This window comes from Lycorma delicatula, chromosome 5, assembly GCF_047948215.1.
Source record: "Lycorma delicatula isolate Av1 chromosome 5, ASM4794821v1, whole genome shotgun sequence".
Taxonomy (NCBI): domain Eukaryota; kingdom Metazoa; phylum Arthropoda; class Insecta; order Hemiptera; family Fulgoridae; genus Lycorma; species Lycorma delicatula.
In genome coordinates, this window is record NC_134459.1 from 52,023,768 (window position 1) to 52,049,148 (window position 25,381).

Below are 25,381 nucleotides of genomic sequence, written 5' to 3' on the forward strand. Positions count from 1 at the left end.
CAATGTTAGTCTTGTAAAAAGACCTCGCTCAGCGTTGTCTGACGAGGATAACATTTCTGAAGAAAATAATAGTTTAAATGGTAAAACGTACCACATTTATATTATATTTTATAATATTATAATATAATAAAATGTATATGTTATATTTATGTTTTATAACTATAATTTCTCAACGTGATCGCTAATACTTCCATCGTTTCATAAGTTTATTTATATCCTCAAACAAATATGGTTTTGGTTGAACAATAAATATATGCTTTAACTCCTGGTCGGAGGTGAACCGACGGCTTCTTAATATCTCTTTGAATGTACGGAAATAGCGAATCAAGACTATACAGAGGGTGAGCCGATACCACAAACTTTATTTTCTGATAGATATCTGTGTAGATAAAAGTATGTGGACCAGATCGTAATGCAAAAAAACGATGCCTTTCCACAGTTTGCTTCAAATTACACGCTTCAATTTACCAATAATAATATCATTGTAACAAGCTTTATTTACTATTGCACTCTTTCCTTGATAATATTCCTGAATCCCAAAAAAAGTATTAACATCAATTTTTATGTTGACTTACTTTTAATATTTTTCTTGAAAAAGACGAATGAAGATTTCTGTTTTATACGCTACCGTTTATTCTCTGGCTCGAAATGTTCCTCCATTTTTTGTTACCAGTGGTAATTATATCTAATAGAGCTTCGCTTTTATTATTAATGAAGGCCAAATTTTATTAAAGGATATTCATTGCATTCGTTAATGCAATATAGGATTATTTAGGGGCTCATCTTGCATAATTTTTATGAAAGTTAAGTTTATTGATCATCCTTTTGATTTTTTTTTTGCCGATAAAAACAATTCTATTAATGATATTTTAATACCCATTCTATTAATTCAGATTGATTTTATGACAATAAGATGATTAATCACAATAACAATAACGTAAATTATAACTAGGCTATAATGTTTGATATAAAAAATATTATTGTATGACATTTTTGTAGTGCACACTTTCATATCTGAATTGATTAATTATCCGGCATTATATGAAATATAAACAATGCTTTTATCTGTCAATTACAACTTTAGAGTGGTCAGATTATTTTCATTTTTGTTATATCATTGTATTTATGAGGAAAGTAATACGGTCACGTGATTTTATGAGGCGTGATTATCATAATTGTTGATGAAACATTTATAAATTTCTTGTGAATTAAAATAATATCGTTAAACTTAGAAGGTTATGTTTATTACTTATTTTATTATTATATATTATTTTACTTTCCTGTCTAGCACTATACCATAACTATAGCTTTAGAAAGGAAAGTATTGTAATCGGTCCAGTTTGGCCATATACGGTTTTCACCAGATCTTTACGTATTGACACCTAAGGAACCCAAAAACCGAATGCAAATTTTTCGGATGTTTGTATGCACGTGTGTGTGTGTGTGTGTGTGTGTTCGGTGTCACACCCTAAATCACCTTATATCTCCAGAACTACTCGACCGAGTTTGACCAAAATTGGTCATATTATTTCTATGTATCATATAAAGGCCATATAATGGTCATATAAAGCCATTAATTTTTCAACTTAAAAGGTCAAGGAGGTGAAGCTTTATAGCAAGGTCACCCTCAGTATCTCGAGATTTCACCTGATTAAGGTCTTATTTTTCTTAGAGACATTTATTAACAATTAAAATATAATATTTCCAAAAAAAGTTTTGCAAAATCACACCTCCACCCCAAAAAATGCTGTAAATAAAATAGTGGCTAAGTGAATATAGTGTGTCATTAGTACCCCCTCTAAGAGCACTAGTGAAGGAGCGCTAGTGTAGCACTGACGTATAGCTGCTGTAGTTGTCTGCTATGTTGTGACGTCACAAGTGACCGGTAGAATTAAATAAATGAATAATATTTAAAGTGTAAAATATTATTTAAAGTAGGCACTAGAACCGCCACACCAGCGCGAATGAAATACGGTATGCGCGCGCGCTTTGGTTAGAATAATTTAATTAAATAAACAAAAAATATTATACTTAAATAGAATTATTAATATTTTAAATTCAGAAAAAAATCCGCGTGACGGAAAATTCCTACAACTGTGTTGTCAGCTTTTTTTTTACTGACATAATTATTTTTTTGGCAGAACCCGTATTATTCTGAATTTTCGAATAATATTAATCCTGAATTTTATAAAACCCCCTGAATTTTCTGCATCTTCATTTAATGTTATCATAAGTATGTACTCAAATAATTTTCAATAACATCTTTTGAATTGTGATTTTTTATTGTTATTTCTATATTTTAAGTAATGAATCTGAACTTTATTAATAATTATTTTGTAACAATGTGTATGTAATATATATTATTACATACACATTGTAATAATATACATTATTATATTATATTAATATTCAATATTATATTACACAGAATTATTACAAAGAAATCTGTATTTTAAATGTAAAATTACTCAAGTTAAATGTTGAAATGTTAAATGTATTATTATTCCCATTAAATATTGGAGCAGTTTAATTTTTTTACCGTTAAATACCACAATTACGAATTCCTAATTTGATCTGTGTAATGAATTATTATGTACCGTTTAAAATAAAAGATTAACTTATTTTTTACTTGCAACGTTCAAAAATAAAAATTAATCTATTTAATTTAATATGGTTAAAATTAAGTTAAATTGTGTTTTCGCCATAATTAACAAATACTCGGTTAAATAAAAAAAATAATATTTCTCGTTCTATGTAATCTTCAAGATATTGTATTATTTTCAAATGTTACTTTTTTATTTTTCTGTTTAGCCTCTGGAACCACCGTAATGTATACTTCAGAGGATGTATGAGAATAATGTGTATGAATGAAATTAAAGTCTAGTCCTGTACACTCTCAGGTCAACCATTCTTGAGATGTATGGTTAATTTAACCCCAACCACCAAAGAACACCGGTATCCACGATCTACTATTCAAATCTGTATAAAAATAAAGAAGAAACTGTAAATGAAGAAACTGACTTTTTAACCGTCACATAAATGGTAAATTACATATACCATTTATGTTGTTTTAATATTCTGAACAAGTACAGAGGTTAAGTTATGGAATTACCATCCAAAAGTTGCGGGTTCGAAACCGAGGTTAGAAAAAAATTGATAACAAACAACTATCACTATAAATTTCAAAATGTTTTTAACAAAGATTAAGTAAATCTATATTTTTCTAAATAGAAAATAATAATCACCATCTTACGTTAATTATCATTATTCGAACAAAAGTCTGATGGTTGACTTTCTTATTTTATGATAGGTATACGAATTGAATATGTTGCAAACGGTAGGCGTAAAAGTCTATTTACACGGACAACAAACGTATTTTTTATAAAATTAATTTTAGTAACAAATATTATAATACTAAATATGTTGCACAAATCAGTTCAAAGATGGTTTATTTAATTTATAAAAATTATATCGATAAAGAACACCAGTAGTAAAGTCCGTTTATAAGTTTAGTTTCAGAACCAAAAAAAATTAGTTTCATACTGAATTTTCGTAACTTTATATAATACAACCTAATCGTATATTTTGTAGAAAATTTAATTTCAGAGTTGGTTCTGAGTTACTAACGTACTATTTATGTGTGGCTATGAACATTTTACAAACCAACATTCGGGTTTTTATTTTGATGAAATTTAAAAACCAAAAATTTCTTTCTTATTTTCATTAAATTCATATGCAAAATAAATATATTATTATAAAAAATAATATTTTTATTATAATCAGACAAAATAAATACTAGTTATAATATGTAATAATTATAATTATACGTGTAGCAATAAAAAAAAAATAGTTAATTGCTTTCTTAACTACTTTCTTATTAGTAAATGAATAAACTGATATGTATGAATGTAAATGAAGTCAGTCCTATACACTCTCAGGTCGACCATTCCTGAGATGTATGATTAATTTAACTCCAACCACCAAACAACACCAGTATCTACGATCTACTAATATGATAAATTATATACACTCAATTACATTTATATATGTAAGTAAATAATTGCATTAAAAAAATCTTCTCTTTGAGTAACTACACCCTACTGTACTAAATTTTCGTAACCGCACCGTCTTGAACAATCATAACCAAAATTAAGACTCATAATCAGAAGTCATAATAAAAAATCTGATAAAAATAAACGATAATAAGTAATCTGATAATAAGTAAAACGATAACTTACGAAAGTAAACTTATTAGTCCCCCACTCCAGTACTAGCTAAGGGAATACAATGATTTGGAAAACTTTACCTTTTATCTGAATAAAATTTGAATATACAGGACCCATAGTGTCCGTATTTTCCTGCCCTCTTGAACGATTGCTACTAAACTTAAATGTCAGTTTAAATAAATATTTGAGTAACGTTAATTTTTAATTAGCTTTAGAAATGTCTAATAAATTGTTTTATAGATGTGTGTTATTTTTATATTCTCTTTTGTTCTAATTTGTTATCTTTCTATACTATACGTAGATAAAATCTCTGAAAAATAAAACTATGTAGTATTCATTAGTGCGGATGATATAGTAATCTTGGCTGCTCATAAGTTGTTTGAAACAGCTGAATCGCGTCTTCAGGGAATATTTAATTCTTTTATGAAATCGATTCTTGAAAGGGCAACTTTCCAAAAACAAAGATAGAACGTTTGTAGTTCTCTTCAGAACCAGTCACAAGCTTACTAACAGGCTTCCAATTATCAAAGCTCATGGTTGTAATTGTACTATGAATAAAGACGAATGTGATTGTAAAATTTTGCAAAATGTACAGTAATTCAAATATTTAGAATTACTTTAGGTAGTAAATTAAAATATAAAAATCATATACCAAATCTACTAAAAAAACTTCATATAATTACTAACAAATTGTATTATCCCAATGGAACAAAAATAATGATTTGGTTACATAAATCAATATTTGAATCATTAATTGGGTATGGAGTTGAAGTATGGGGTTTAACAACGAATTATTTAACTGAAAAAAAAATTTTAAATGCTTAAAATAAAGTAATTAAAATAATTCTGAGTAAAGATCGTTGGATGATAAGAAGGAGAAACTATTTTAATGCTGTATCAACGCTATCGCCTGTAGGTTTTTATCAGTTAATACGGATATGCACGTTCCACATGAAAAAAGAATTTAAAATTAAAAAAATATTTCATCAAACCAGATATAAAGATCTACTTGTAGTTTCTAAACATAATAATTTATGTTGTAGGAAGTTTCCAATTTATATAATATGTTACCACAAGAAATAAAAGATCTTTCTTTTCTTGTTTAGTCTCCAGGAATTACCGTTCAGGTATTACTTCAGAGGATGAATGAGATTAATATGTATATGTGTAAATGAAGTGCAAACTTGTACAGTCTCAGTTCGACCATACCTGAGATGTGTGGTTAATTCAATACTCAACCACCAAAGAACACTGGTATCCACGATCTAGTATTCAAATCCGTGTAAAAATAGCTGACTTTACTAGGACTTGAACGCTGGAACTCTCGACTTCCAAATCAGTTGATTTGGGAACACTCGTTCACACTAAACCAACTCGGTGGGTTAAAAAAAAAAAAACGAACAGCAAAATAAATTGTAAATATTTTTACTTCTCCGGCTGTATATTATACAATTTTATTAAACAGTATACTATATAAGGGAAAGCGTACTAATCGGATCAAATTTTTCCCGTCGGTGTTAAAAACACAATTTTAGCATTTATAAATTCCAGAAGAATGTATGTACATACGTACATCCTATGTATTTTGAATTTTTTTGCTTGATATTTTCATACTGTATGGACTGATTTTAATGAAATTTTGTATGATGATTTCTGTCTTACTGTATATAAAGCATTGATGCCACTAACGTTGTTAAATGTTAAAGCCTTCCCCATCTTCATCTAATGTTTTCAAACAATTTTTCATTAATCACAGTTTTATATGTAAAGTTGATAAAATAAGTGGATGAGTCTCAATAAATGGAATATTCTTAAAATTATAATCTTAATTCTAAAAATTTTGGTGTTCTGGAGTGAAATTACTTTTTTTTAGCTAGTCTAAGTAATTTTGATCAGTAGTAGACTACTACTAAGTTGACAATATCGAGAAAAAAAACTTTGTAAAGGTACCCTGTAGATAAAAAAAAAATCTAATAATAACATCATTCCTGCGGTTCTTCATAAGTATTCATCACATTTAGTAGCTTTAAAATCCGGAGGTCCCGTGTTCGAATCCCGGTCAGGCATGGCATCTTCACACGCTACAAAAATTGTCATTCATCTCATCCTCTGTAGCAAATGGTGGTCCCGGAGGTTTAAAAAAAAATAGCTTTTTAAGTAAATGATTTATTTTTTATATTTCCTTCATTCTATCATGAATTACCGGTACAGAGAAAAACTTATATGTATTCTGCAATTCTGCTTTTAGTTTTTTTTTTTATTAGTGTATATATTAATATCTAACCTCAATAACAAACACCAACCAATCAGTATCAGGTTAGAAAAATATTAAGCCATCCATACAAAAGTTAACGTATTTTTTCAGTAGTATGCAATTAGATTAACAATATTAGTTATATGGGAAATCATCATAAATAAACATATTTAGTAAAACAATATTAACAAATTTGTTTGTCTTTTATAATATATACTAAAATTATAATACAATACATAATTTAGGTGATGATAACTTGAAAACATGACGTAGTTGATTATCATGAAATACATATTCTGATGCAACATGAAAAATACTACATAAAACACCCATTTTCTTTCCAATTTCAAAAATTGTGTTGACCAGTGTAATTGATTTTAATATTTATAATAAAAAATATTTTTCTTTATACCACCTAAAGAGTCGGATTTTATAGGAAGATTAAAGGATTTTGTAAAAATCGTTGCGGTATTTTCGATAAACAGACTTTATCAAATATATGGTGAAGTGCATTTATTACCAATACTGTCCTTATAAAATAATTCGTTTTTAATTTGGTTTTATAAGTACCTAGGTTATTTTACTTTTAAAACTAAATGTTATTGTCAGCAATTTTAGTGGAACAGTATATATATAATTCCATATAACAGTTAAAAAACTGTTGGAAACATGGTTCCAATATTAAAAGTTTTATTTTTAATTTATCTTAGCATGCTCATTGTCAATTAAAATTCCTTGATCGAAAAAATATTTTTTAAAGCAAATGTAATCAACACTTTATATATATATTTTTTTCCCTTTGAGCCTGATTATTCCTTTTATACTTAGATTACAAGTTATTTTCAGTAATCGGACACAGAATTTTGGTTCACATAATTAAGAAATCATCTTACATACTTATAGATGAAAAATTCTCCTTAGTCGCAATTCCATATCGAAAATAGCTCCCGTAAGTTTATTGCATTATTGAAGATTATTCCTCTTGGCTAGAAGTTCCTCTTGTTTCAGAAGTCACAGGTTTCAATTTATAAAAAATCTGACGTGGACAACACATGACTTCCTTGTACGCCTATTAAATTACATATACACATTTTTTTTTTTAAATGAAAAGTACATAAAATTTTATTTCATTAAAGCTTCTGATATTTTTCATATTTTTTTTTTTTTATTGAATTATTTATTATTCATCGTAAATTTTTTTGTAGAATGAGAAGTTAATAATTATTAATAAATCAATATATTTGAATTAAAAAAATAGTGGAAAAAAAAAAAGAAAAGATGAAGTCTGATTCGAACCGATGTGCCTTCCTCTAAGATCCAAATATTTCATTAATTAAGCTTTTATTTGGCTACAACTCTGGAACCATGAAAATAAGTACGACTTATGATATTTTGTTGAAAAGTTCTCAAGGAGGGCTTATTATTGCAATTAAGAAAAAGTCTAAAATTCAAATTACTTTTGAATTTTGGGCTTTTTTGGACACTTTTAGTTCAGGCGATTACAGTCAAAAGGGAGGTGCACAATTAAATGTTGCAACAGTCCTAAATCCAAAATTTCAACATCTTACGGCCAATCGTTTTTGAATTATGCGAGATACATACGTACATACGTACGTACAGACATCACACCGAAACTAGTTAAAATGGATTCAGGAATGACCAAAATGGATATTTCTTTTGAAATCTGAAAAACCGAAATTTTTCGCGATCACAATACTTCCTTTACTTCGTACTTCGTAAGGAAGTAACAAAATGCGTTACTGTATCAAAATTAGAATTTTATACGATGCCTAAAATTAATGGTAAATAAATGTCCATAAATTATTTTGATTACTGACCAAATTTGGTGAACGAAGCAGAAAACAAAACATTATTTGAAAAGAAAGTGGTTATACGAAAATTACTAAAGGAGCTAAATTATTGATCAACCCCTCCAGTTTGGTGTCTGATTGAACGATTTATAATTCACGCAGGTCCTGTTTCAAAACAAATTAGTGTGAAATATACGCTACAATTCATGTTAATATAATGTGGTTAATTTATTTACTTTTACTGATTAATTCATCACATAAGCTAAAAGCTTATAAGTCCGAATATGGAATCTACAATTCCCTATCAAAAATTCCGTTCCTAACTGGAATTCGAACCCGTTATCTTCCGAATGAAAGGCTGAGACTATGCCACTCCGCCACAAAGATCGATTTTTATAGCTTTATGCTATAAAATTAATTCTTAGCTTTATATTAATTATCTGAGTATTTCTTGTTGATGTAATAACAAAGAAAATACCGGAAGTATAAGAAACACCGGTCAGATTTTCTTTCTCTGAAATTATTGATGACCACTACGCAGCTTGTAATGAAAAAAGAGAAGGTGCCATTTTTAGGGCTGAATATCTACTGTATTTTGGTTACGTATTATATAAGACTCCCTGAAGAAGGCAACGGAAAGCATCTGTTTCATTTTGCAATTTTCTTAGTAAGTCCGACTCGGAGTGCTTCTTATTCTTGAGAATAATTCCGTCATACTCGGGAGATTTGTGATTTAAATCAGTTTGCCTACAACCATTATGGTTACGCACGTCAAGCATTCATGGAGTTCAGGTGGACATTAAAATACCTACACAATATTTCAGATAGTTGTGGATTTTTCTCTAAAAAAGACTGTTCTCGGTTGAGTTGATAAGATCTGAAGAAAGATAAATTTCTTGCAGTATAGACTACATTTTAGCTTCTGAAGCTAAATTTTTTTATCAATAACGTGTTTTCTCCTCTAGATAAAGACAACCTGATGGTTCCGAAGGAAAACAGAAGGATGGTTCGTTATGTCTAGTCAGAAAGCAGCCTTGAATCATTCACTCGAATGGGGCTATTTTGTCACGTTTCGCAGTTTCAGCGTATATGAATCGTCCCTTTCACATATAAACCTTTGGCCTTTATCCTAAATCCCTTTCTTCTTAGCGGTTTACGGATGTAAGATGTAAATGTTGAGGCCGTAAGATGTAAGCTCTCAACATGGAACTGTATAAATAACAGAAGGACCTTTAGACTTTCTACATCTAGCGTATTTGTATATTTTGGTAGACGTATGCATCTATCCGAAAACCCTGTTCTTACACGTCGGTTGTACAAAAATGAATACTTGTGGTAACTGCACATATTGGGTAACCTTGAGCTCCTAATTCATACTGATCATTCCCTCTTTTTTTATTGTAACAGTAATATATTAAAGATTTTGCGTTCTAAAATAAAAATAATGTAATTTTTTTATAATAGACTTTTAGGTAATAAATTAATATCACAAACCGAAGTATATTCCAGTGCTTCTTGTGAAACACCTTTCACAAAATATATAATTACTAAAAAAAAACAATTTCATTAACGAATTTTATCAGTTTTAAGAATAAGGAATAATAATAATAATAACAATAAAAAAAACAATATTACTCAGTTGAATTAAAAAAAAATTAATATAAACAAATTTGGTTTGACATTTTTAATTTTACATACAAAGAAAGGCCAATGCTAAATAGTTATTGAGATTAATTCGTAGATAGAGAAATTAAAAACCCGTTTACAAATAAATGCATTTATAAAATTAAATGCGCATTTCGATTGATAAATAGTCATCATAAGAAGTTACAAAGACAATTAGAAAGTGTAAATGTATTAAAAAGAACATAAAATTAATTTAAACGAAAAATGCTAATAAACAAGGAAGAAATAATCAGCTAGTACTCAAGAAACACGTAAAAAGTATTTCTGTCTGGGTTTATAAAATAAAAATGAAAGCAACTATTAAATAACAAAATATCTTGTCAAAGAAATGAGATGTTAGGAGGAAATTTAGTTGCTCAATAATAGTGATTCAGAAACTTTATTCTTGAATAAAAAGAAGACAAATATTTAAAATGGCTTTTACAATTTTAAATTAAAACTTATTTTGATGGAAGCTTACCGATCGTAAGAAAATAAATAGTTACCGAGTTTAAATTTTGTTTAAGGTAGGAAATTGCGAGTGATCGGGTGAAGATCCAACCTTCATCTGTCTTAAGATATTACTCGTTAAAGTTTAGAAAGTTCAACTGACCCTCAGGGTGGGGAAGAATTGATGGATCAGCGATTGGCTTCTTTCTACTAATGACGGCTTTTCGCGGTACACAAACCCCGCCCACTGTACAGTAATTCCAACACTACTTCAGACTCCCCAGATTGAATTTCTGCGCATATACACTTTCTAAATAATATAGTAGGCAATCTTTTACGTTATCCAAACCTGCATATCAAGTCATATATGAAAGTGTAACAACCCATCCAAACTGACAATTATTTTTTTCCATAGCTTTTTTTAAGCTTAAATCACCAAAAAAAGTAAATAAATTTCACTTTCAATTTGACTGCCTTTCAGCAAACTAAAAACCCTTTCTATTTAATAATTCACTAAAAATAAAATTCTAGTACGTAGTGATAAGTGATAATTTTATTTCTAATGGTTTTATCTTCTTCCTCCGGAATCAACTGACATATCATAGTGTGTTTTATAAACGGTATTTGTCTTCGCGGACCGCTGCTTTTTATAGGTATTAACTGGGATTTATATTTTATTAAGACACTCTACATATTAATCGTGCTGTGACCGTTGGAGTGGATGTATGTGTTATATACCCATACTTGAGCGTTGCTCAAGTTGGTCTATATGTGTGTTTACGCACACGCGCCTGCGTATTATCTGATGGGAATTTCTAGACAGGCACTGCCCCGGATACAATGTGCACATCCGAGACCCTTGAGACTTGAGGCACCCGTCTCTTCTCCCGCATTAAGTTACGGATATGTCAATCCATTAAACCACTGTAATTTGTTATTAATGCATTAGCAGAGCTTAGCCGTAGCTTCATAAATTTAAAATTTGTACTAAATATGAATTTATAAAGAATCGGTTTAAAATATTCTACTTACTGATCGTTAATTCATACGCAAAAACAAATTATTTCAATTATCATCAAATTATTAAATCATTTTCAAGGGCAAAGAAAAATTCATAATTTACAGAAACGATAGATACCAATTTAAATGTGAATAATGATTAAAATCCAGTGACTGTATTTAATAATCTGAATTTTTAATTTAGTCCCAAACAATCTACTACACATGACAAGTGAATGAATGGCGAGTTCAAGTGTATTAAAAATATTTTTTAAAATTGAAAGAGTCATCGAGACGTTTCTTTTTTCCTCTCGTTAAAGAATATAACAAACATTTATCAGATGAATATTTGTGATTTTATGATTATATTAACTCAACAGTTATTCTGTCATTTTGTATATTTACATACTATTACTGCTATTATTATGTTGCTCACTCGATTTTTTTTATTATGAGAGCAAGTTAACTCATTCATACTCATACATATTATCAATTAATTGATATACTGAAGTGTAGTTAATAATAAGTAATTAAAAATTGATGCTTTTATTTTATTTTATTTCAAATTTCTGATTATATCTTTATCATTTATTTTAATCGATTCTATTTCTGCTATGTGAAATTTTGATTTCACAAATTAACTATTATTTTTTATGATTGTATTGCTAATATTTCAACATATTAATGAATTATCTACATACGTATTATGTTGTGTATGAATTTTTTTTGTCCTTGCGCACAATGCTCAATTATGCTGGTGATGCCAGAAATGAATCTCCCATTACCTTCCCGCGTAGATAGTTCTATAGCAGACCTATAGCTCTAAAAGGGAGAGTATTGTAATCGGTCCAGTTTGGGTATACGGTTTTCACTAGATTTGACGTTTTGTCACTTAAGAGAATCAAAAAACACAAAAACCGAAGGGAAATTTTCCGGATGTTAATGACGTGTGTGTATGTGTGTGTGTTCGGTATTGGCCTCTAAATCACCTTACCAGAACTCCTGGATCGATTTTGACAAAACTTATATTTTACTTCTATATATGAAGCATTGATTCCATTAAAATTTCAATTTAAAAGGTCAAGGGGGTGACTAAAGTTTTTTTTCTTTTATTATTCATCTTACTCGTGTATTTACAATTTTATTTTTACTATCTTCTTTAACTAAATATTTTCTGACAAATTTTCCAAAACGTTATTAATCAACCAATAAATAATATGATTTAAAAAAAAATTAATATATAATAAAATTACTAGTATTGCTAAGTCAGCAAATCTATTATTTTAAACTGCTCTAAAAGACGGATTAAAACCCAATTAACATAGAATATAACAAGGGAAATGCCCATTGCCCGGCTGGGACCGCAGAAATAGTGATTCTCAGTATGAGTAGAGACATTAGAACATTTTTCTAAGGACTCCTGATCAGTCCCGTCAGTTTGAGGGCTTCAAAAGGGAAGAAGAAAGAAGAAATTAAAAGAAATAATAATATAATAGTCGCAAAAATATTACAAACATGACGTTACTGTCTTATTGACGTACGAATTAATTTTATTCTTGACAACCAACTATTATGAACATAACGTTTAATTTAAAGGCGATTATTGATTTGAATTTAAATTAACATCTTTTAGAAAATCCCTAAATATGAGGAGTAACAGTTCCGAAAGTACTAGGATTTACACTTTATAAATTTTCGGTAAGTGGAAACTTAATTTATACAATTGTATTAAAACCAGCGGTGCCAAATGCTTACTAAATTAAATTAAAAGAAAACTAGGAGATGGAAAAAAATAAAAGATTGAAGAAACATAGAAAAGGTTTTTCATTAATATTCGTCATTATGTTAAAAGAATATTTTTATGTACAGAATGCGTTGTGTAAACTCTCAGAAAGTATCCTGTCGGGGTCAGTTGGCTCTCATTTGATAGTTGGGAACGGGACCGTTGCTGATTCACGGGTGGGGGTTGCCTGTAGTCAATGTTTCCTCTCTACCGGCTTTACTGAGGGCGTGTCCTCGTGCTACTCGCTGCGCAACGAAAATATTAGTTTGGATTTGATTGCTCTGTCGAGCTTCGAGACTTACACCGTAGTTCGCGGTTGAAGCCCGAACGCAAGACGCACGGTAAACGAAATGCGAGTCGTAGTTGAATTCAATGTTCATGTTCTTATTTATCTGGTACCGGATGGGAAAACTGTAATACTAATGAGCAAGTGCTACTGAGCGTCTCAGTAGTAAGTTATAATTTCTTTAAAAAAAAGTTTTATTTCTTTCTTTATTATTTTTTTTAATATACAAACACAAGCAAAAAAATCTTTTTGCTGCGTTTTGTATTTATTGGTAGTTTATTTATTAATTACTAGTAATTTTTAATATTTATTATTTTTTTATCTAATTGTTTTTATATTATCTTTTTTAAAGTTTTTTTTTACTTGTATTTCCTGATTCAATTCTATTCAAATATAATGACTGTTTCGACTTTAATTGTGCTTCTAATTTTGCATTTATAATTATTTGTAAACGGTTTTTGAGATTTTTCTATTTACGAATTAAACTTTTGTTCTTCTCCATTTCTTTATGTTTCTTTTCAATAATTTATTAGAAATAATGGGTTCTATTCAGCATCGATCCATGATATTTCAAATGATTATTTTCAACATAAGGTTAGTAATGTCGATTATTTATTTGAAAAAATAAAATTAGTGATATTTACCTAAAGAAAATATGATGGTTAAGAATAAGAATAAAATCCTACCCATTACGTTGAAATGTTTGGGTGATATAGACTAAGCGACCGAACACCTGACCACGGTATTACGGGAAACAGCCTGCTGCTCAACGCCTGGACACAAGTAGAAGAGGCAAGGTGAAGCGGACTAACCACGGGAGGTAATGAATCTCATTTCAACGAAGAGGCGTCTCAGTAGCAGATAACAGTGTTTCAGAAAACCAGAAGATATGATGTCTTTAAACTGGGCTGTTCGGAGGTTAAAATGGGTGCTGCTAAAGTCCTTCATGGAGGAGATCTAAAAATTACCTCGTAATTTTATACCTTAAAAAGGAACGACTATTCTTTGTGGAATACTACGAAGAAATTTCAATGACCGTGCCTCAATTCCTTTCACCTAAGAAATCAGATGGATCACGGGCTAGAAGAGATAGTTAGAAGGTCAACCTGTTTGTTAGCCACGTGCAATCAGACTACCAACCACTTAACATCCATAGCGCCGGTGAAGAAGATATTATGAACTTCTTAGAGAGCCCAATTTCGATGAGTCTTACGATTAAGCTCTCTTCATCTAGTGAGGTGTCTGTTAACAGGATAAGCCTGCTACCTATTATGTCCAAGGTATTCGAAAGATTATTATTCCTTCGGAGATTCTGGCTGGTTTTAGAGCGGGTACAAATTGTTCTTGATCACCAGTTTGATTTCTGCAGTGGTCATTCTACCACTGAACAGATACGCAGGATCACCAAATGCTTAGAGGAGAAAAAATTTGTTCTTCTGCCTTTATAGAAGTCCAGTAAGCATTTAATAAGATTTGTTCTACCTAGTTTGCTGTACAAAATAAAAACGAGTTACCTCAACTATTCTACCTGACATTGCCTAGTTACTTCTACGGTCACCTTTCCCAGATTGAATATAAGAAGGTGTTATCTGATTTTCTGGCATTACTCGGATGTTCCCAGGGCTCAGTGTTGGGGCGTACCCTTCACTGCGAAGATTCCTGTTACGAACTCACTATTGCAACGTTCGCCGAAGACACGTTAATCATAGCCGTCGATGATGATTCAACTCAAGCCTCAACTGGGTTGAAGTCGGCAATAGACTTTGTAGCCGAGTGGTTGAGAAAATTGAAAATACAAGGGATTCAAGCGAAGTCAACTCATATGTCTTTCTGAATGAGAATGGATGTCTGTCCAGGAATCAATTAGATCCTTACATCCCGCGATAGATGGCTTACATCCCGCGAGCTGAGAGTGTACGGTATTTAGGTATTCATCTAGATCGTCATCTAATATGGAATATTCATAGTAAAAAAAGAGGAAGCAGGTATAGATATCAAACTTAAGGAACTGTACTGGTTAATATGCAGGAAATCAGAATTGCATACAGTGATCTCATAACCGATTTGGACATAGGAATGCAACTTTGGGGTACGGCAAAACCATCAGTCTCTTTATTGAGATTTCGTACATTTAAAAACGAAATACTGCACCAGTGTAGGTATATTTAAGGCTATATAGTTCTCAAGTTTAATTGTAGATTCTACTATATAAACCGTGTCAATATACCAACATAATATCGTCGATATCCGTGGTGGAGTGGTAGCGTCTTGGCCTTTCACCCGGAGATCCCACGTTCAAATCCCGGTCAGGTATGGCATTTTTGCACGATACAAATTTTTTTTGTCATCCATTGGTAAATGTAAGCCTATTATTAATGTATAGATAAATAAATAATATGATAAATATTGCTAATTAGTTAAAAAAAATAATAATTAAAATTTCTTTTTTATTTGTTTTAGGAATGCAAACCGGTGGCGTTTTTGTCACTTATGCTGATATCGTTTTGGTTTATGCTGTCTTATTTTACGAATTCATATTTTGTTATATTTCTTATATTTTCGAATTTTATTCTTTTATTTGCTTGTTGCGTCAGTTTATCCGGCTATGTATTAAGAAGATATATAGATGCAAGACAAGAGCAACCGGGACTCGTAGAAGTAAGTTTATGTTATTTTATTTATCTGATCGTCACCTAGTTTTATAAATAAAAAAAAGGAACAAACTAGAGATGTTGAAATTAAGAAAAAAAGTAAATTACACTCGTACAGTAAAATAATATATAGTTTCATTAAATTGTAATTTTTTAAAAATAACGCGTTTCATAGTTTAAAAACTATGAAGCTATCATCATCAGGATGAAATATTAAAAAATTAATAAAAGTAAAAGAAACATTTTAAGGTGAGCATGAATCATGTGAAGCATTTTTTTAAAAAATCAAATTACAAAATAAAATATATATATTTTTTTTAATAGTTATAAAGACTTTAAAAAAGATAGTAATTTTAAGATAACATTTTGTTAAGATTTTACCGTGTAATAATATAAATATTTAAAATTTTTAAATAAATTACCTACTTGTGATATTTTTTCACTACTGACAAGAGGCAGTTGGTATAACGTATTTTTAATAAAAGAATGGATATAATGCCGCAGATTATCTGCCCCAGCAATATCTGCCTCAGATTTTTACCGACGATAAAGTTTACGAGATATAGAAGGCATTGATCAAAGTTTATTTCTTGAGAGAGTAACAGTTAAAAATGTACAGAGAATTCATGTGGTGAGAAACTACAAGTTTCACTTTTACGGCTGAATATCACTTTAATTTTTATGGACTAACAATGTTAATTTTGATAAATACAGAATGTTCTTAAAATATGGCAACCCTTAAATAAATTTTTACCATTAAACATAGAAAAAATAAATTATTTAGCAAATAATTCTACCGCAAAAATAAATATTTTTTAGTATGAGAAAACTACTAGTGTAGAAAGATAATTTTAAATCAAATTTCTGCTTTTCAATATTAATTTAGATGAAGTGTCTACTCTTTCCATTTAAGATTTTCCATTTAAAATGGGGGCTTCCAGGTTATTTTCTAATACCGATAAAATAAATTGGTTTGAGTTAGGAACATACTTAGTTTAATTCTTCTATGTTTAACTGGAAGGAAAAGAAGGAGAAGATTTTTTGAAAGTGTATGTTTGTGGTGTCGCTTTATATGAAAGTGAAACTTAGGCAATCGGAGTATCTGAGAAGAAAAGATTAGAAGCTTTTGAAATATGGTGCTATAGGAGAATGTTAAAATCAGATGGGTGGATAAAGTGACAGATGAAGAGGTTTTGCGGCAAATAGATGAAGAAAGAAGCATTTGGAAAAATATAGTTAAAAGAAGAGACAGACTTATAGGACACATACTAAGGCACCCTGGAATAGTCGCTTTAATATTGGAAGGACAGGTAGAAGGAAAAAATTGTGTAGGCAGGCCACGTTTGGAATATGTAAAACAAATTGTTAGGGATGTAGGATGTAGAGGGTATACTGAAATGAAACGACTAGCACTAGATAGGGAATCTTGGAGAGCTGCATCAAACCAGTCAAATGACTGAAGACAAAAAAAAAATGTTTAACTGCTGAAAAGTTATTTAAAAGTTGCAAATCTTTATTAACCATTCTTAGATAGTGTATCATCATAAAAGAATGGTTGGGTTTAGTAGCTAAAATCAAGGCAATAGGAACATTCTGAAGAACTATTTTCCTAATACTGAAAGTTTCCACTCGAAAAGTTTATGTAACAGCCATATGAATCACTTCATCAGTCCTTGAATTGTTACTGAGTTCTGTTTTATTGTTTACTGTTTTCTGTTCATGAAAAAACAATGTGGGTTTTGTGACATGTTGAACTGAAGTCAGTAATGAAAGTTCAACATGAATTTTAACATACATTTAAACGGAGTCACCACATTGAAAAAAATAAATAAATAGGCGCTGCTTCGATCAGTTCAAAGAAACAGGATCTGTTGTCAAATAGAAATTGCCCGAAAGTCCATCGGTATCAGAAGAAAATATTGAACTAATTGGACAATCTAGTAAGAGGATCTAAAAAATCCAATATTTAAACGCAAAAATTACGTGACTTTAATCTTTTATTAGAATTAAGAAAGTAAATACAACCGTAAAAGAATGTATATTTCATTATCTTTGAGTAAAAATTGAATATCGTTTGCCATTTGTCGAGCGATGAAGAGCGTCTAATTTATTTTGATTGTATAAAAAAACTATTTGAGATGGAGAATTCAACAAATAAAACAAAATAAGTTTAAGAATTTTTGTTTTTATATATTTTATGTCATATCCCATCCATCTATGATAACTCTGTATATCAACGCTAAAAATACAATTCTACAATAAGGTAGGTCTTTGGGACAGTAATTCAAAGAATAAATAGGCTTGTCATCTGAAAAATGTGATATCTATTTCTCGAATTTCTAATCTATTTTAAAGTCAAAAATATAAACGTCATCAATTAAATATTTCATAAAAATTATGAAATATCAATCAATTAAATATTTCATAAAAATAGTTAATTAACTTTAATTTAAAGAATTAGCAATCAGTGGAACAGATTTACACATGACTATTGTTAGACAACGGCTTCTTACAGCTGGATGGAAAGCTCGTCGACAGCTAAAATGCAGCTTTTAACGTCAGTCATATGTAAAAATAAGGCTCTTTTGGGCTAATGCTACTGGTCCAAAGAAAACTGGAAAAATATTATGTTTTCTGACATTTTTTTTGAAATATTTAATTAAATGCCTTATAAAGCAGGCTTATCTGTAGTTTAATTTACGTAAACAAAAATTTATCTATATTTTTTAAATGTATAAATCAATTACAAGTATTTAATGATAAATGTATTGATTTACGTAACATTTATAATTCCCATTAAACAAAAAACAGTGGATAGATAGTTTTTAACTTGTTTTTTTTTGTTTTTTATTCATTAACATTTCAGAATTCCAAATATACTGTATATAATTAAGATGAAAAAGTAAACAAATTTTGGAGACAATTTTTATAAAAGTTTATTTTAGGGTTGAATAAAATATCAAAATTTCTACCTTCTAAAGCTGATTATTTTTATTTTATTCTAAATACCTATTTTATTCTTATGAGACCAGAGTTTCATTTTTAATTCTGGCCCATTTAATTTATCACATACGAATAATACATAACTGTTACTCTATTACGAACAATTCAAAAGATTTTTTCACAAAGAATACTTTCTTTTCCGTAGGGGAAGGAAAATGCTCGGCCGGCCGCCGTCAGGCTCGCTCTGACGGCAGTGCGAGGATCTCACCCACTAAAAGCCTCCCCCTACAATCACGCAGAGGCCGGACCTAGTCCCTATGGCATGTACTCAACCCCCGCGTGATGACCCGGGCTCTCTTCTATCCAATACAAAACGACCCAGTGGTGCCCTTTGGGGGCGATTTACGAACGGCGACTCCTAGGAGCCCCCGCCGCCAACCCCCAGAGGTTGGCCCGACGATCATTCGTCTTCAGACTCCATATCTCAGTTCATCCATTCACCCGAATTCTCTCTTCATACACCTTTTCACGTATCATGGTGGAGACTACTGTCAAAACTTTATCCTACTTGTCCTTACTGCTAAGCATTACTCTTATTATATTGTTCGCGTCCACTATTCCTTGATCCACCGGTCCGACTCTCAAATCTCACCATCTTAGGCAGGAAAACACCACATGTTCCGCGGTGTTCTGTTCCCCGCAATCTAAAAGGGGAACCCTTTGAACAAAAATAAACATACTTTTTTTTTGGTTGGTGATGCTCGTACCCATCCGTTGTAAGTAATCACGAAAACACCTGTGGACAGAAAGGAATTGGGTAAGCTCAAAGTTTGTGCCTCGATGGCTCCTATCTGTCCAACATCTGACATCTCCAATAAGCTGGTATGTCCACCTACCCTTGGGTGTCGTTTGATACCTTTCGTTCCACTCCGTGTACAGCTCAACTACTAATGACCTCCTGTCCCTGCCGTTCACAATGAGAATCCTCATCCTAGCTTGCAAATCCACCGGAGGAACCACTGCCATCATTAATGCCGCCTTTGTGCTTATGGTTCTGTATCCTGCGATTATCTGGAGAGTAAGTCTGCGTTGCAGCCTCATCAGTCGACTCACATTTCGAGCTCTGGAAAGAGCTCCCTGCCAAATCTGTACTCGGTATAAAGCCACTGACGAGAATACATTTGCCAGTAGTCTCCTCTTCATGGTCCTTGGGCCCCCTTTGTTAGACATTCGATTCCTGTCCAGCCACGCTCCCAGGTATTTTGTTGCTGTACTGGGGTAGATTATAATACCACCTGTTTTTGTTTATAAAAAGAAAGTGTAACGTATTTGTTAAATTTTATATAATCATTACTTCCCTTTACAATTAATTAAAACAGGGTCATTTCCTTTTGATACAAAATAATTTATACGTATATATTAATGGTTTACGTAATAAATTAAATAAATACTTTAGGATACTTAAAATCTTTTAAGTACATTAAAAAGTTCCATTTACCTCTTGTTATTATCTACACTGATAATTTTTAATTTTATTATTATTATTGTTATTAAAAACTTATTTTTATCTCTCTATAAAGTCTTAGCTACAATCAGTACTTACTTCTAACCTACGATAATACATAGATTACGACAATTTGTACTTAAAGCTTTTAAAAAATATAATTTTATTGAAAATGATTGCATCAATTTTTAGATAAATGCTTTATTTACACTTTTTTTTTTTAATTTTTGTAAATTTATTATTTTTTTAAAATATTTAAATATTTACTATCTGTTAGCTTGAAACAATTAATAGATGTACTGAATGTCTACAGTTGACTTCAGGCGAAAGACCAGTAACAATTAACTCCTGTTATTCCGTTTTATTCTGGCTGGCTTATTCTGAAAGTATTTTGTACTTTTTTATTAATATTTTTCTTCCAACCCCAGACGCAAAAATCTGAAGTGTTAGAACAGAAGATCTTGACGGCCAGGAACGTGGACCTCATGATCGATCCATGTCTCAGGGAAATGATTATGTATGTGAATGAAAACGGCACAAGAGAAATGGGGAGGCGTGCCATCGTGATGAAAGTAAACGTTGCGTCTCAGCGCAAGAAAAACATCTTCAAGCAGCTGCGGCAATTCTTTTTGAAGAAAGTGCAAGTAGACCTCTACATTTAAGCGGCCAGGTAATATGAAAGGTCCAAACAGCTGATTGTTAAGAAGGTCGTACCATACACTGACGCTATATCAACGTTGAAAACTGCCTTCAATAGAAGGCAATTCCAAGACCGGCAAGCAAGACCGTTTCACTAGGATTTGCTTTTGTACGCTCATTGCGAAGTTGCTGAAGCCGTGTTGTTAAATTTGCCTCATCGGTAAACAAAACATACTTACAGAGTTGTCGCTTTGTATTCCACCAGTTGCAGAACTCCAAGCGAAGCGGATCGTTTCCTGGGTGTAGATGTCGGACTGATTGTTTATAATAAGGATAAAACTTGTTTTGTTTAAGTGTATACATTTAATAAGTATATATCTGATAAATGTAGTAGTAATGTACTGTTTCTAAATAAAATTCGAATTTTTCTAACTTTTCTTCAACCAACCTGTTTTATTCGACCTATCTTATAACATGTTGTTAAAAATTAAATTTTCCACAAATTCTGTTTTTAAGTTTTATTAAGTTTTAAGAAGGAAAAAGTAGAAGGAAAAAATTGTGTAGGCAGGCACGTTTGGAATATGTAAAACAAATTGTTACGGATGTAGGATGTAGAGGGTATACTGAAATGAAACGACTAGCACTAGATAGGGAATCTTGGAGAGCTGCATCAAACCAGTCAAATGACTGAAGACAAAAAAAAAACAAAAAAAAAAGTTTGAAGATTTATTATCCATTTAACAAAGTTATTGTACATCAAACCCAAAAATCTAGGTCATTTACCCCAATTTATTGGGTTTCACCTCCAATTTCTCAAAAACTATTGCATATACGGTTCTGGGATCTATTTTATTCAATTTTTCAGGTCAAAAACCATAACAAACACTAATTTTGCTCCTTAATTAACATCCTAAAAATTTCAGTACGACCTCATTTCATCGAGGGAGCTGAATTCCGAGCAAAATATTTCAATAGCCGTAACTCACAAACGAACACTTTAGCACATATATTTATGTGATTTTTTTCCATTATTTCCACGAGTAGAATAGGTTACAAAAGTCTCAGGAGAACTTCGTTATACACTCTGAATATAGACGTATACGTTTTAACAGACACACAAATTTAATTCGTTTAGAATTATTTTGAAATGGATGCTCTTTTTTATTAAAAATTATTAAAAATTAAATCATAAATTAATTAAAAAATAATATTTTAGTTATTTAATTTATCTATTTTTTATTTTAAATTCTTTTCTTCTAAATTCATAAACTTTTTCAAGCCTTTTTCTTTTATTAAAAAAAAAAAAACAATTTTCATAAAACTACTTTAAAATCAACAGCTTTTGCAATTATTATCATTGTTATTTTACATTCACATAATCTAGCTCCTATTATTAACTTTTCAGTTTTTAAATAAAATTACCCTCTCAGTATTTAAGTATTCAGACTGAATAACAAGAAATGTTTGGTTTTTCCGTAGAACAAGGAAATGGTTATTAAACAAGTATGGATTTTTATTAAAACAAACCAAAACGAGTTGACAGTGAGATAAGCATAAAACGTTCACTAATTACACGACAAATGACTCATTTTCTCTAATCTATTTGAAAAAACATTTATCTAAAATATTGTTTATTTCTTTATAAAACGCAATTTTTTATTATTCATGTGGGTAAATAAAAATATATATGTTTGCAAGTTATATAATTAATTTATAATAAATATAGTAATCTATAAATATATCTATGAATCATGAGACCTTACCGATGGTGAGGAGGCTTGAGTGCTCTGTGATACAGAGTAGCTGGGCCGAAGGTGCAACCATATCGGAGAGGTATCTGTTGAGAGCCAGACTAAGGAATGATTCCTGAAAGAGGGCAGCAGCTCTTTCAGTAGTTAAAGAGCGTAGATCAGGAAGACTTAAACGGCTATATCAACAGATAAACTACTTTTGGTCAGATGATTTTAGAATAATTAACTCAGCGTCAAATAAAGGGCAGGCAGCAGGAGTAGGTTTTGTAATGAACAAGAATATAGGGAAGAGAGTAGAGTATTTCAAAAGCTTAACGATATAATCACTATCATAAGGATAAAATCAAAACCTAAGCCGACAACGATTATTCACGTCTATATGCCTGCAAGTGCCCATGATGATGATGAGGTAGCGTGTGTATAAGAAAAAACTGACGAAGCAATTAAACACATAAAAGGGGATGGAAATTTAACAATAGTTTGAGATTGGGATCCAAGATTCGGAAAAGGCAAGGAAGGAAATATTGTGAGTGAATACAAGCTGGGAAAAAGAAATGGAAGAATAATTTAGTAATTGCCAATAGCCAGTGTAAAAATCATAATAGAAGAATGAGCACATGGAAAAGGTTTGGTGATACTGCAAGGTATCAGATAGATTATATCATGGCTAAACAAAGTTTAGAAATCAATTCCTCGACTGCAAAGCATATCTAGGAGCAGACATTAATAGCGACCAAAATTTAATGATATTGATATGTAGATTGGGGTTTAAAAACCTAAGAAAAGGTGTCAGACGAATCGGCAGAATTTAGAGAAGCTTGACGAAGAGGAGTAAAGAAGAATTTTGAGAAGGACATCGCAAGAGATCTGAGTTAAAACGATAAGGTAGAAAATATAGAAGAAGAATGAATGTTAAAAAGGAAATTCTTAAATCAGCAGAAGCGAACTTAGGTGGAATAAAGAGAACTGGTAGGAAACCTTGGATATCAGAAGATATATTGTAGTAGTGGATGAATGTAGAAAGTATAAGAATACTAGTGATGAAGAAGGTAAAAGGAACTATCGACAGTTAAGAAATACTATAAACAGGAAGTGCAAATTAGCGAAAGAAGAGTGGATTAAAAAAAAGTGTTTAGAAGTAGAAACAGAAATGATCATTGGTAAAATAGACGGAGCATACAAGAAAGGTAAGGAGGTAAAGAAGCGATAGATAGGTTATACAAATTGGCGTAATATTTTCGAAAAAGGGGACTTCCATCAGACTTCAAAAAGAGTTATTGTCATGACACCACAGAAAGCAGGAGAAAATAAATGTAAAGAATGCAGAACAATTACCTTAACTACTCACGCATCAAAAATCTTAACTAGAATTCTGTACAGAAGAATTGAGAGGAGAGTGGAAGAAGGGTTAGGAGACAACCAGTTTGGTTTCAAGAAAAGTATAAGGTCAAGGAAAGCAATTTCAGTGCTCAGATTAATATTAGAAAGAAGATAAAAAGAAAAACAAACCAACATAAATAGCGTTTATAAACTTAGAAAAGACATTTGATAACGTCCGCTGCAATAAAATTTTCAGCATTTTAAAAAATATAGAGGTAGAAGAACAATTGCTAACATTTTACCAAACTGCAATAGTAATAATAATCGAAGAACAAAAGAAAGAAACCGTAATAAAAAAGGGAGTCCGACAAGGATATTCCCCGTTACTTTTTAACATAGAACTAGCAGTTAATAATGTTAAGGAACAATTTAGATCCGGAGTAACAGTGCAAAGGTGAAAATATAAAGATGCTACGATTTACTGATGATATAGCATTCTAGCCGAGAGTAAAAAAGATTTAGAAGAAACAATGATGCATGAGGCATTAAATGAAGTCCTTCGCAAAAACTACCGCGTGAAAATAAACAACAGCAAAATTAAAGTAATGAAATGTAGTAGAAATGATGTAGATGGACCACTGAGTAGGAAGAGAAAAAATTATGAAGATAGAAGAATTCTGTTTTTGTGAAGTAGATTTATTGAAGATGGACGAAGCAGGAGCGATATAAAATACCGTATAGCACAAGAAAAACGAGCTTTCAGTCAGAAATATAATTTTCTTACATCAAAAATTAATTTAAACGTCAGGAAAACATTTTTGAAAGTATAAGTTTGGAGCGTAGCTTTATATGAAAGTGAAACTTGGACGATTTGAGTACATGAGACGAAAAGAATAAAAGCTTTTGAAATGTGGTGCTACAGGAGAATGTTAAAAAACAGATGGGTGGATAAAGTGAGAAATTAAGGTTTGTTGCGGCAAATTGATGAAGAAAGAAGCATTTGGATAGATATAGTTAAAAGAAGAGACATACTTATAGGCCACATATTAAGGCATCCTGGAATAGTCGTTTGATATTGGAGGGACATGTAGATTGGAAA

The 25,381-nt window shown here is 30.8% G+C and overlaps 1 protein-coding gene across 1 annotated transcript in view; it reads left to right on the forward strand.

Annotated features, from left to right (window-relative positions):
* The window catches only part of LOC142324952 (uncharacterized), a 36,785-nt gene that overhangs the window by 4,990 nt on the left and 6,414 nt on the right, over positions 1-25,381 (forward strand). Inside the window, exon 2 of the mRNA XM_075366112.1 lies at positions 15,935-16,132. Coding sequence (XP_075222227.1) covers positions 15,935-16,132 — 198 coding nt within the window. The remainder of the gene's footprint in view (positions 1-15,934; positions 16,133-25,381) is intronic.